The 13615-nt window shown below is 39.5% G+C and overlaps 1 protein-coding gene across 9 annotated transcripts in view; it reads right to left on the bottom strand.

The window, feature by feature from the left end:
- Nucleotides 1-3226: 3226 nt before the first annotated feature.
- LOC103700537 overlaps nucleotides 3227-13615 on the bottom strand; it is a 65345-nt gene continuing 54956 nt past the window's right edge. For 6 of the 9 annotated variants that reach the window (XM_039121271.1, XM_039121265.1, XM_039121267.1 and 3 more), the window contains one exon: nucleotides 3238-3963. In XM_039121271.1, coding sequence (XP_038977199.1) covers nucleotides 3586-3963 — 378 coding nt within the window. In that variant the 3' untranslated portion in view covers nucleotides 3238-3585. Of the gene's footprint in view, nucleotides 3964-13615 lie in introns of all 9 variants that reach the window. The other 3 variants (XM_039121269.1, XM_039121270.1, XM_039121264.1) reach the window with 2 other exon arrangements.

The raw sequence follows: 13615 nt of genomic DNA, 5'->3' as shown, positions 1-13615 counted from the left end.
ACCTTGACTTAACTGCCAGAAAAGCTCTTGAAGCTCTAAATCCATGTCATATTCAGACTTTACCTCATCTGCCCATGCTGCATTTAGACTTGAGATAGCAACAAGAGTGGCTTCGTCCAGGTCATCTTCATGGCATCGTGAAAGGATGTCTGCCACCTGATTTTCCTTCCCTATATTATACTCCACATGCATATCATACCCCAATAACTTTGATGCCCATTTTGTTGCACCGCATACCAATTCGTTGCCCCAGAAAAAATTTGAGAGCTTGTTGATCTGTGCAAACTTTGAAGGGTTGGCCAAGGAGGTAAGGTCGCCACTTTCGGATAGCAATGACAAGAGCCAAGAGCTCCTTTTCATAAGTGGATAAGTGTAGGTTCCAACCCTTGAGTGCATGACTTAGGAATGCAATTGGCCAATCTCCTTGCATAAGAACTGCACCTATGCCTGAACTGGAAGCGTCACAGTCAATGATGAAGGGCTTTGTAATATCAGGAAGTGCAAGCACCTAGGGATGGGACACAACAAGCTTGAGCTGGTTAAAAGCTTCCATTGCAGCAGGGGTCCATTGGAAGGAGTCCTTCTTCAATAGGGATGTCAATGGCGCAACAATATTTCCACAATCCTTGATGAATTTTCAGTAGTAACCGGTAAGCCCAAGAAACCTACGGAAGGATTTAATGTTTCGAGGTTCCGACCAAGAGATCATGGCTTCAATTTTACCTGGATCGGCTTCAACACGTGAACTTGAAATAATGTGCCCCAAATAATCAACTTGAGAGCATCCAAACTTGCATTTGGTTAACTTTGCATACAATTTATGCTTTTTTAACACTAAAAGAACCACCCCTAAGTGCTGCAAATGATCATCCATAGAACAACTATAAGAAAGAATATCATCAAAAAACACAAGAACAAACCTCCGAAGGTAAGAGTGAAAGGTGTCGTTCATGAGCCCTTGGAAGGTTGCCGGGGCATTTGTTAACCCAAAGGGCATCACGAGGAATTTATAATGACCTTGATGGGTACGGAATGCCATTTTGGAAATGTCTGCAGGAGAGACTCGAATCTGATGGTAACCAGAACGGAGATCAAGCTTGGAAAACACAGTGGCACCATGAAGCTTGCCGAGGAGTTCATCCACCACCGGAATGGGGTACCGGTCCTTAATTGTCTCCTTATTGAGGGCCCTATACTCCACACATAATCACCAACTACCGTTCGCCTTGCGCACTAATAGGACCGAAGATGAATAAGGACTCTGATTTGGTCTGATTATCCCGAATTTGAGCATCTCATTGACGATTTTTTCGATCTCTGTCTTTTGAAAATATGGATAACGATAAGGTTGCACCATGACTAGCTTGGAGTCATTTTGGAGAGGAATTTGATGATCACTGGTGTGGATTGGAGGAAGTCCCTTGGCTCATCAAATACTTGGCGTTCTTATAAGAGACGTTGCAAACCTGAAGTTGGTGGAGGATTAGCACCAAAATTCTGACCCATATATGCTTCGGATTCTGCAGGTAGTAGTTGCAGCAATATACCACGTTGTAGACTCTTAGAAGTCCTTCATAGTTGGTCTTCTTCCACTACTTCAAACCCAGTTGATGATTTTCTTTGAAGTTGGACAGTATGGCCAGCCGTAGTGAACTGCATTGTAAGCTTGTGGAAGTCCCACAAGATAGGCCCAAGAGTAGATAACCACTGAACACCCAATACAATATCGTACCCCCCAAATGTCAGGACTAAGAAGTCTACCACAATGCAATTTTCTTGTATAGTTAAAGGAACGTTAGCACAACGGCCTTGACAAGCAACCTTCTGACCATTGTCGATCATAACTATCATAGATGGGGCTGCCAAACACTGCAGGTGAGCTCGATGGAGGACGGAGAGGTCAACAAAATTATGTGTACTCCTAGAGTCCACTAAAATGGTGACTGTGTGACCCAGAATTTCACCCCTTAAGCGCATCATCTTAGAAGTGGGAGTTCCAAAGATGGCATGTAACAAAATTAATGGGGCCTTACCCTTGTCAGGAACAAGCTTCTCTTCCTTAACACTCTCCTCAGCTACACTGGAAGTCTCTCCAATTTGCACCATGTTGATAAGCTCCGTCCCTTCCATCAAATATAGCCGCAAACCCTTGCAGCGATGACCAGGTGCCCATTTGTCTTCGCAAGGATAGCACAACCCACGCTCACGCCTTTCCTTCATTTGCAATGGAGATATCTGCTACACTGGCATCGTCGGACGCCGAACCAAGGCTGTAGAATGTGGATTTTGATTAGGGCCCCCCACCATGGTAGTGGAGGTTGGCGGTGCAGGCAAAGCTCGATCCATTCTAAATGTGCGACGGGAATTGTTGACGTGCTCCTTTTGAATTTTGGCCAAACCAAAGGCAACAGTGAGAGAAGTTGGCTGTAAGAGTCGAACTGACAGTCTAATATCGTCACACAGCCTACTGAGAAAACAACTCAGTTTGTAGTCTTCATCCAAGCGGCGCAACCTATTTGTAAAGGCCTCAAACTGCTCCTTATAAATATCCACTATGGAGGTTTGACAGAGGCGAGTGAGAGCCTCTATTGGATCGTCATATGCTGAGGGGCCAAAGCAAGTGAGGAGCACATTCACAAAGGCATCCCAGCTCGTCAAATTGCCCGATTCCTCCATATCCTGGAACCAAATAAGCACCCGACCTTCCATATGGAAATGGGGAAATGAGTATGCGATGGAGTGGGTTGGTCTGGTGGTAAGTAAAGAATTGCTTGGCACGATAAGCCCACCCTACATGATTCTCACCATCAAAACGTAGGAACTCCAGCTTCATGCTTCTAGTATGGATTACTCCTTGCGGCTCAACAAGGAAATTAGTGTGACGGTTATGAGAACCTTCTGCTGTATCTTCCAGTTGGCCATTATGGTGTGAACGATTAGAACCCAAACTAGCGGATAAGAGCTGCAGCTGTTTATTGAGATCTGCATAAGCTCGTTGGTGGCTCTAGTTGAGGTCATCTAGAGCTCTTCGATGAACCTCTGCTTGCGTCTCTTGAGCTTCTTTAACGGAAGCCACAACTTCAGCAAGTTGCGCATAGCAGGTGCCTTCAGCCATGGGGTCGATCGAAACTAGGCTCTAATACCAAATGATATGGATCAGAGTAAGAAAAACAAAGTAGAACAACGAACAACTTTGGGTCTCTTCAAGGAAACCCGACCTCCACAATAAGCCAAATATTTGGGTGATTAAATCTCCCTTTTTCTATTGTTAACACAGCTTAAATACAATACTGGCATAATTGCCATGAATCCACGTGCAACATAATGAAAACAACAAAAACAAACTTGCTGAAAAATAGACAACCATCAGAATACTAACCCACGACCGTAAATTGTCTAACAGAACACTATTCCCGTAGTTGACTCAACTGACATTAACCAAATGGTAAACAATAGTACTAAATAATAGGACACCAGAGCAACACGTAAGGAAACCATAACAAACAGCATCCAAATGTTTCAAATGAAATCGGATAAACGTCTGAATGATATGCCCCTATTACCTTGGTGATGACTGCATGGATGTCAAGCCATAAAGAATAGGATCATTGCTATAAAGAATGCCAGAAGGGCAAACATCTTTAGGTAAAGAATGGCGCCGCTAAACACCGAAAGGATCAGCGACAACAATCCTGTCCACTTGAGGCTTTTGAAGGATTTAATAGAGATGTGGCTGCTACGACTGAGTATTAGAAACAGCATTCTGCAACCAGTTAAGAAGGTGACCACCATGAAGATGGTGCAGACCTTGAGAGCGACTGTATGGGCATGTCCTGTTTGACCTTCGAGATATCCAGAGGAAATGGCCATGAGTGCAGCAGTAGAAGTGCCAGTCAAAAAGTAAGCAAGTTTGGAGAAGGCCTTCATCTCTTCTTCCACTTCTCTACCCTCTCTCTGTCCATCCTTGCATTTAAATAGAGTGGCTCCAGTCTCAGACTCATCAAAAAAGTAACAATGGACATTCAAGTAACAATAGATGGTAGCAGTGCATCAAAAACAGGAAACAAGCTGGTAGAAATGGCGAGGAATATAATCCAAATGTAATTTGAAAAAATAATGTGAATGCTAGTCAAGAACAAGGTACATATCTGACTACCAATCTTCTGAAGGTACATGCACTCAGGGAAGGAAAAAAGAGAGATAGAGAGGTAGAACAAACAGAGAACCCTCAAAATTTATTTGATCACTTTTTAAACAGATTCTCATCAGCTTGCCCTAGCACATCAACAAAATATCTTTATTAGCAAACCCATGACTCCTCACCTCTAAAACCAGGAGGTATCATCATTTTAATGAGATTACCATGTAATAAAATGCACTGCAGGCATACAGGTGGCTTGGATTGCAACTAAAACAAGACACCTAGAACCATTTTTTTTCTTTTGATCAGCAAAATGCTCTAACCGGCATGGTTGCAGGTCCGAAAATAAGCTACAATTTGTCTAGGTGAGAAGAAAGCAGAAAATTTCAAAAATAAAAAATAAAAAGATGAACTCAGAAAATCTGATATACACGTACATTTGACTATACTTAGACGAATGTTACATGTGGGAAAAAATAAAAAAAAAGCATAAGAGACAACAAATAACATAATTAATTATTCAAATAATTAAGTAAAAAGTGCAATTTTCTTTGTACGAACTGGAAAAGGAAAGAGATTCTAAATAAAGGTTATAGGATTATTTCTCTTTTACAAGAAAAAAAAAAAGGAGTCTCACTTAATATTCCCAATATATACTTGTGAGGGCTTGTGCAGGCATGTATTTAGTCCCACATTGACCATACACTGGGTAAATATTGGGTACTTATATAGGGCCAAGGAACCAAATACCATCCAACTAGCCTTTTTGGATGAGGTCCTAAGTGTTACAAATGGCATTGAGTGAACCCAGTCCATAGCCCATGCGGACTAAGGGACATAGCATGGGCCCATTTAGGACTGACCACGGGGTGAGCATAATATCTATGATTGAATTTGTAGTACTTGTGATAGGATTTGAATGAATTTGGATCTTTAGCTTGGCGAGGATGCCGATGCTAAAACATAGAGCATATGTGAGAACTCGTGTGAGCATGTGTTTAGCCCCACATTGGATATATATTGGATACTTATGCGGGGCCAAGAAACCCAAATAACACTTTCCAGCTAGCTCCTTGAGACATCTTGGGTAGTTAAATTCTATTTGGAGCACGGTTTGTCGTACCGCCCCATACCAAACCGTACCGCAAAAAATCTATACAAAATTTAACTTCAAGTTGATACAAGCCTCGTACCGCCCTGTACTAAGACGTATTGAGATGCGTACCGGCCAGTACCAAGACGTATTAACTTGTATCAAGACATATCGAAAAAAATTAAGAAAAATGACTAGAGAGTTATTTCGGTTTAGAAGTATAGCGTATCGTATCAAATCAAACCAATAAGATACCGTACGGTACTCGGTACCAATACAATACCTGGTACCGAGATTGCGGACCTTGATTTGGAGCATAGGTAGAGTACACAGTCCACTCACAATCCTTACCTACAAGGCTCCATTCATCCCAAAGTTTCTTGAATGTGCACCTCAGAATTAAAAGAGTAGAAAGTGGAAAACATTTATATAATTTCTGAGGGATGCACCCAAGTTTTTTGAGATCCATATCCATTTAACGTCTAATAAATATGCCTACACACAGTATACTTTTATGGTCATCTTTGGAAAGAGATTATAAAAGAAGCCTTCATATGTATGCATACATGGAATACGAAAAAAAACTGCAAATTAGGTATGCACCTTTAAAGGCAGTCAGAGGATCGTAACAAGCCATGCAATCCTCTAACACCACCCCCGCCACCCCACCAAAAAAAAAAACATGAGAGAGAGAGAGCAATAATTCATGCTTGAATGATCATAATATTTGTGCGCTTATAAGTTGTCATATGATATGATTGGGTCCAAAACAAGGTGGTTAAGGACCATTTTTAATTCACTACATACTTTGTGGATAACATCTACACATTTGTCATGTAATCAAAATAACCAATCTTTAAGAACCGCTGGAAGGAGCTAAATATTTAAGTTCTCGAGTCTGGAACAATACTCAGACCATTGTTTTCTTCCTAACCTTTTTCTTGAACAGATAAGTCACATGATCTTAAGAATTATTGAATGGTGTGACCAAGGTTCGCCGTACCGGTACCGAACCCCGTACCGGTGCCGCACTAATATAGGCGTACCGAGTATCCGTACGGTACGGTACGCGGTATGCCAGGCGTACCGACATTGGTGTACCGATACTGGTACCCATCGGTACGGATACGGTATGCCCGGTACCGACCGGTACAGCATACCATGGGTGTGACTAGATCTCGTTTCACACTCTCATCATGAATATACTATTAATTTGCAGTTATGTGCTCAGTCTTCTCATTAAAGATATAATAACAAACAATGTTATATGCTTCTTGACTATCATAGTACCTTTAAATAGAAAGTCTCTAGTACAAGCAACCTAAGCCAAAAAAAAATCACAGAATGTTCAATCATTCTTCTAAAAATAATCATTCTTCTACATAAATATGCTCAGCCACTTGAGGAAGGGTTTCAAGATAACTGTAGATCTGTGCTTATCTTTTTCTAGAAACCTAGTTTTCAGTCTGTCCAAAGTCGCATTGAGAAAATGTTAAATAATATCTACTCTCATCTATGTCAATTGGATGTTTTCCTCCCGCAACAGGAACAAGTTATTGTTTGATTGGTATCAAGTGATTTCATCTCTCAATGAACATAAGAAATTCAGAATCCCACCCTTACGAGCATTAGCTTTTAAGTAAAGAATTGCCATGTGTTAATCCTAAAAGATGGATTTTGATGATCACAAAAACAATTGAGTTAAATATGTACTCTAATGATGTTGGCTTAAATGTGAAGTGTTAGATCTCTAGACGAAAGTTGCACTTACAAACTCCAAAGAATCAAGAAAAACAAAATCAAGAAACTTGAAAATTCTATCTGTAAACTGAGTGAGCCGACCCTTGTGTTTAAGGAGTCGACCCCTGTGTAGTTCAAGAGAAACAGAGAAGAATCACCGCCTGAGACCAACTAGATGAGCTGACTCTTATGTTTAAGAAGGCGACCCAATATCTACATGAGCCGACCCCCGACATTGAAGAGTCGACCCTTAAGACCAGCACAGGAAACCTGTATGAACTGAAGGAGTGAGCCGACCCTTGTACTTAAAGAGCTGACCCCTTATCTACATGAGTCGACTTCCGACATTGACGAGTCGACCCTTGAGGCAAGCGCAGAAACTTTGTATGGATTAAAGGAAAGAGCAGACTTCTATAATTAGTGAGCCGTCTCCCTTAGTACATGGGACGACCTCCGAACCTGGTGAGTCGACCCCTATTATCCTGACAGCTCCAACGGCTACTTTCAATAGTACTTTTTCTAGGTGCCAACGGATAGTTTCTTGGTGTGATGGCTACTCGGTACTTCCTGGTCAGTATGTAACCTATAAATTCAAAGGAACGCCAAGAGAAAAAGAAGATGGGGGAGAGGATCAAGTGAGAAAATCAAAACACCCAAAATTCAAGCTTCAAAACAAAAAAAAAATCCTCACAAAAGAGCTTTTCAGAAAAAACCGTATTGTGAAGAAATCAGTTGAAATATTCAACAGAGGAGTTGCTGCTGTGTTATCAAGATCTTCGACTGCAGCTAACGACCATCTTCAAAGCTTCTGATCCATATTTATTATTTCATTTACATTGAAGCTTTGTTTACATCGTTACAACATTTATTACATATTCTTTAAACTCCGCTGTAATAGTTTTATTTGCTCTAAAACTAATAAAAGTTCTTCCAAACCTTAATTGAAAGTTATTGAATCAGAAAATTCAACAAGGTTTAAAGATTTTGGTTGGTGAGCCTGTGAAAACTGACTGGATTGTTTGTGAATCCGAAAAAAAAACATGTAAAGATTTTAGTTGGTGAGCTTGTGAAAACCGACTGGGTTGTTTGTGAGTCCGAAAAACAAACAGGTTAACGTTGTGGCTGGTGATCCTGAAAAAACCGACTGGGTTCGTGATTTCGAAAAAATAACGAGTTGGGTTGTGAGCTCGATAAACAACCATACTGTAATCAGGGTGATTATAGTGAAATTCTCAAGAGTCTTGGGGAGTGGATGTAGGTGTGGGTTACACCGAACCACTATAAATTCTCTGTGTTTGTGTGTGCCTATCTCTTTATATTGTTGCACTTTAATCTCTGCCATTATTCATTCATCGTTTAAGCACTTCTATCTTTCAAATTGGAATTATATTTTATCTGCTGCATTCTAGATAAAAATTTTTAAAACCCAATTCACTAACCTCTTGGGCTACATATCTGGGCAACAAGTGGTATTAGAGCCGGTACTAAACCCTCTTTGATCTAACCATCAAGAGTTAAAGATCATGGCAGCTCCATTAGGAACCTCTATTGTCGAAGGGCAATCCACAAATAGACCACCACTCTTTAATGACACAAACTACATGAGAGTCATTATGTTATTTTGATGTTTACAAAACCATGAAGGCCATATGGAAGTGCAAATGCTATTAACAAGCTTAATCAAGTAAATAGTCACTCAAGAAAAAGAGAAGTGATACATTCTCGATACATTCTACAATCTTGATACATTCATGATACACTCATCTACAATGCTTAATATGACCCTCAAGAACTAATCCAAGTATAACTCCACCAAAAGAACTTGAGAGAAAAATCTAATTTTTAGTTTGACCAAACTAAGTGAAGTTTTCTTAACAAAGAGTATTTCCGTATTTTTGTAAGTTAAAGAAATGAAACTTGTATGTGCCATACTTCATGGATTTAATTGGAATATCTTTTTATTACTTAAATGTGCTAAACTAACCTTCAAGTGCAGAAAAATAGGGTTAGAGTCGACCCCAAGTAGTTTGGAGTCGATCCTGATACATTTGGCACGACTTGGCACACCCTTGGAACACTTGGCACAGAGTAAGAGTCGACCCCAGAAGTAATGGAGTTGACCCTGGCATGTTCTGGTTCATTCTGGCATATTCTGGCATAAATGACACAGAGCTTGGGTCGACCCCAACAATCCATGAGTCGACCTCAGGTTGAGTCGACCCCAAGATAGGATGAGCCAACCCCAGCCAAAAGAACCTAAAAAACAACTCTGGAGTTCCTGAGATGGTCGACCCTAGATGACCTTGAGTCGACCCCATTATAGCTTGGGTCGACCCCAGAAAAGCATGAGTCAACCCCAGCCTGAAGAGTTAGAAAATCAAGTCACTGGAATCCCTGAAAGGGCCGACCCCAGAAAAGCTTGAGTCGACCCCACTGTAGCATGAGTCGACCCCAAGAAAAGCTGAGTCGACCCCAGGCCAAAATGACAGAAAGACAAGTTTCTGAAAATCCTGAGAGGGTCGAACCCAGCCAAGCTTGAGTCGATCCCACTGTAGCAGGAGCCGACCCCAGTAAAACATGAGCCGACCTCAGTCTGTGGAACAGTAACTTGGGTCGACCCCAGCACGGCTGACAGCATAACGACTAGTTCTGCAGATATACTTTTTAAGTCCCCAATGGCTAGAAATGGCTAGTTTCTCCATTCCAACACCTAGGGAGTGATCATCTGAGGTTGGAGAAGTATTTAAGAGGTCTATTTTTCAAGTGAAAAGTACCTTTTGCAAAAACAAGAGTGCATTCAAGAGAAAGCAAGTTCAAGTCTTCTTCATCAAGTTGCTTCATTCAAACTCCAAAAGAAGGTGGTTGCGCAATCTTCAAGTGCATTCAAGAGCTCTACCAACCCCTTGAGAAGTGAAATAACTTGAGCAAAGAAGAGAAGAGCATCTTCAAAGCGATAATTATTTCCTATCTCTTCTTTTAGTGCATACTTGTTATATTTGCTCATTTAGGAGCTTTAAACTCTTTTCTTTCAATTCCTTGTAAGGTTTGTTGGTGAGCCCGTAAAACCAATGGTGTAGGTTGTTGGTGAGCCTGCAAAACCAACGTAGGTTGTTGGTGAGCCCGAAAAACCAACTTAGGTCTTTGGTGATCCAGGAAAACCAAATCGTAATGGTTTTTGGATTGTGAGTCGAAAAACAATCCAACTGTAATCCGAAGGATTATAGTGAATTTCCAAGAGGACGCTTGGAGAGTGGACGTAGGTGCCTTGGGGTGCACCGCACCACTATACTTCTTGTGTGTTTATATTGTCTTGTTTGTGTTTTCAATTGCACTTATATAATTAACACCAACTAAATCACTCACACACATCCATCAAGAAGAGTTAAGGTCGAAAATTTTTGAAAACCCAATTCACCCCCCCTCTTGGGTTGTCACATTGGGCAACAAGTGGTATCAGAGCAGGTGCTCTCATAGTATTTGCTGATCTCACGATCAAGAGCTAAAGGTCATGGCAGCCCAAATAGAAAATTCCATGAGTGAGGGACAATCAACAAACGGACCTCCCTTGTTTAACAAACTACACATATCCGAAAGCTAGGGTAAGAATATTTATCGAAGCTCTAGATTATGATTTGTGGAGTATCATAACTAGAGGACCACACACACCCACAATTAACATAGATGGTACAATCATCCCTAAACCTGAAAATGATTGGGATGATAGTGATAAGAGGCTAGCTCAACTAAATGCTAAAGCTATTAATGTACTTTACTGCTCTCTAGATGTAAATGAATTCAATAGGATATCTACATGTACCTCAGCCAAAGAAATTTGGGATAGGTTAGAAGTCACACACGAAGGCACTAATCAAGTAAAGGAATCTAAAATAAATATGCTAGTGCATAAGTATGAATTGTTTAAAATGGAATCCATCAAGTCCATAACTGAAATGTTCACTAGATTCACAGACATCATAAATGGACTAAAGAGTTTAGGCAAATCTTATACTAACCCTGAATTGATGCAAAAATTCTCAAGTCTCTACCAAGAGTGTGGGAAGCCAAGGTAACTGCAATTCAAGAGGCAAAGGACCTCAATATGCTACAGTTAGAAGAGCTTGTAGGATCACTCATGACCCATGAGCTGACCATGAAGCAAAATTCAGAAGAAAAGGTCAAAAAGAAGAAAACCATTGCCTTGAAGTCCACAACTCCAAAACAAGATAGTGAATCAGAGGACTCTAATGAAGAGGAGGAATATGATGAAGAGGGAATGATAATGCTCACAAAGAAGTTCAGAAAATTCATGAGAGGGAAGGAGTTCCACAAAAGGAAACTCCTCTTCAAAGGCAGCTCAAGCAAAGGAAAGGGAAAGGACAAAGAGAAAGAAAAAGAAGCACCAATCTGCTATTAATGTAACAAGCCCGAGCATTTCAAGATAGATTGCCCAAAATTAAAATGGATGGCAAAGAAGCTCAAAAAGAAAATCCTCATGGCTGAATGGAGTGAAAGTGAGGAATCAAGTTCCGAAGAGAAAGATTAGCAACACACAGCTCAAATTTGCTATATGGCCAATAAAGATGAGGTAGATGCTGAACTTGATTGTGACTTTACAGTAGATGAGTTACATGATGCTTTTTTAGATCTTATGCAAGAACACACGAAACTTATTCATAAAAATTAAATTTTAAAGAATGAAAATCAGTCTCTTATGAAAGATAAGCTGAAACTATCTAATGACTATGAAACATTAAGTAAGAAGTTTACTAATGAAACCAAAAATCTAATTAATAAAAATGTCAAACTAAAAGGAGATGTAGATAAATATAAATCCTTAGTAGACAAATTCACATTAAGCTCAACTAAATTAAACATGATTCTAGATAGTCAAGAAGCTGTTTATGATAAAGCAGGATTAGGATATAAAACAAACAGAAAGCAAAAATACTTAAAGAACATATTTGTAAAACCTAAAAAAGAAAACACTACTTGCTTTTGCTGCAATAAATTAGGACATAAAGCATATGAATGTGATTTTAGAAAATTAAGCTATAACAGATTGAGTGAAAAGAGCAAGCTAAAATACAAGAAAATCTGGGTTCCAAAGGAAACATCAAACACTAACCCTAAAGGACCCAACATAGTTTAGGTACCTAAAGTGCATCCTTGATTTTGATTGCAGGTGTCTTACAGCTAATGAGAAGAATAGACGTTGGTACCTAGATAGCGGCTGTTCAAGACACATGACAGGTGACATAGAGCAATTTGTCACCTTGGAATCTAAAGATGGTGTAGTGGTAACCTATGGAGATAATGAAAAAGGACACATCATTGGAAAAGATAAAATCCGTATCACTCCATCTATTTTTATAGATAATGTTTTGTTAGTTAACGGTTTAAAACATAACTTACTTAGTATTAGTCAGTTCTATGATAAAGATCTTAAAGTCTCCTTTGAATCTTCAGTGTGCATAAGCGCAAACCCTAAAGATAATAGCATTGTACTCATGGGACATAGACATGGAAATATTTACATGGTAGATCTTGAAGACTTAGCCAAGAAAAATGGATTATGCCTAATCACTAATGAGGAAAAGATAAATGAAACAAGTTGGCTATGGCACCGTAGACTAGGACATGCTAATATGGACTTAATCTCAAAACTAGTGAAAAAGGATTTGTTAAAAGATTTGCCAAAGTTAGTTTTTGAAAAAGATAAAATTTGTGGTCCATGTCAATTAGGGAAGCAAACAAGAGCATCCTTTAAATCAAAGAACGTAGTGTCAACCACTAGGCCTTTTGAACTCATCCACATGAATTTATTTAGACCTACTAGAACTATAAGTCTAGGAGGGAAAAAGTATGGACTAGTAATTGTGGAAGATTTCTCAAGATATACATGGGTTTCCATTCTTGCACATAAAAATGAAGCATTTTCAGCTTTTTTAAAATATTACAAAAATATCATAACTGAAAAGAATCTTACCTTAGTTGCAATTCGTAGCGATCATGGAACCGAATTTGAAAACCAACACTTGGAAGGATTCTATAATGAAAATGGTATTTCACATCAATTTTCAGCTCCTAGAACGCTTCAACAAAATGGGGTTGTTGAAAGAAAAAATAGGACTTTGGCAGAAATGGCTCATACTATGTTATGTAATTCAAATCTTCCAAAGTACTTTTGGGCTGAAGCTATAAATATTGCTTGCCATATTTTAAATCGAGTGTTAATCCGTCCAATTACTAAGAAAACCCTGTATGAACTATGGAAAAATAAGAAACCAACTGTAAAACATTTTAGAGTTTTTGGTTGTCGATGTTTTATTTTAAACAATGGCAAGGAAGATCTATACAAATTTGATGCCAAGTCAGATGAGGGTATCTTCTTAGGATACTCTATTTCTAGCAGGGCATACATAGTCTTCAACAAAAGAACTCTTGTTGTTGAAGAATAAATTAACGTTATCTTTGATGAGTCTGATAGTGAGTCCCCTAGGAGAGAGTATTCTTGATGATGATGCAGGGATAATTGATTTTGAAAAGCTGAACCTTAATGACGTGCCAAATCAAGAAAAGGAAGATGAGGAAAAAGAAGATGATCATAATCCACCACAATCGCAAGACTTGCCAAAAGAATG

The sequence above is a fragment of the Phoenix dactylifera genome, unplaced genomic scaffold, assembly GCF_009389715.1.
Source record: "Phoenix dactylifera cultivar Barhee BC4 unplaced genomic scaffold, palm_55x_up_171113_PBpolish2nd_filt_p 001029F, whole genome shotgun sequence".
NCBI classification, from domain to species: domain Eukaryota; kingdom Viridiplantae; phylum Streptophyta; class Magnoliopsida; order Arecales; family Arecaceae; genus Phoenix; species Phoenix dactylifera.
The sequence above is the reverse complement of the archived record's forward strand: the minus strand, read 5'-3'. Positions and strand labels throughout refer to the sequence as shown.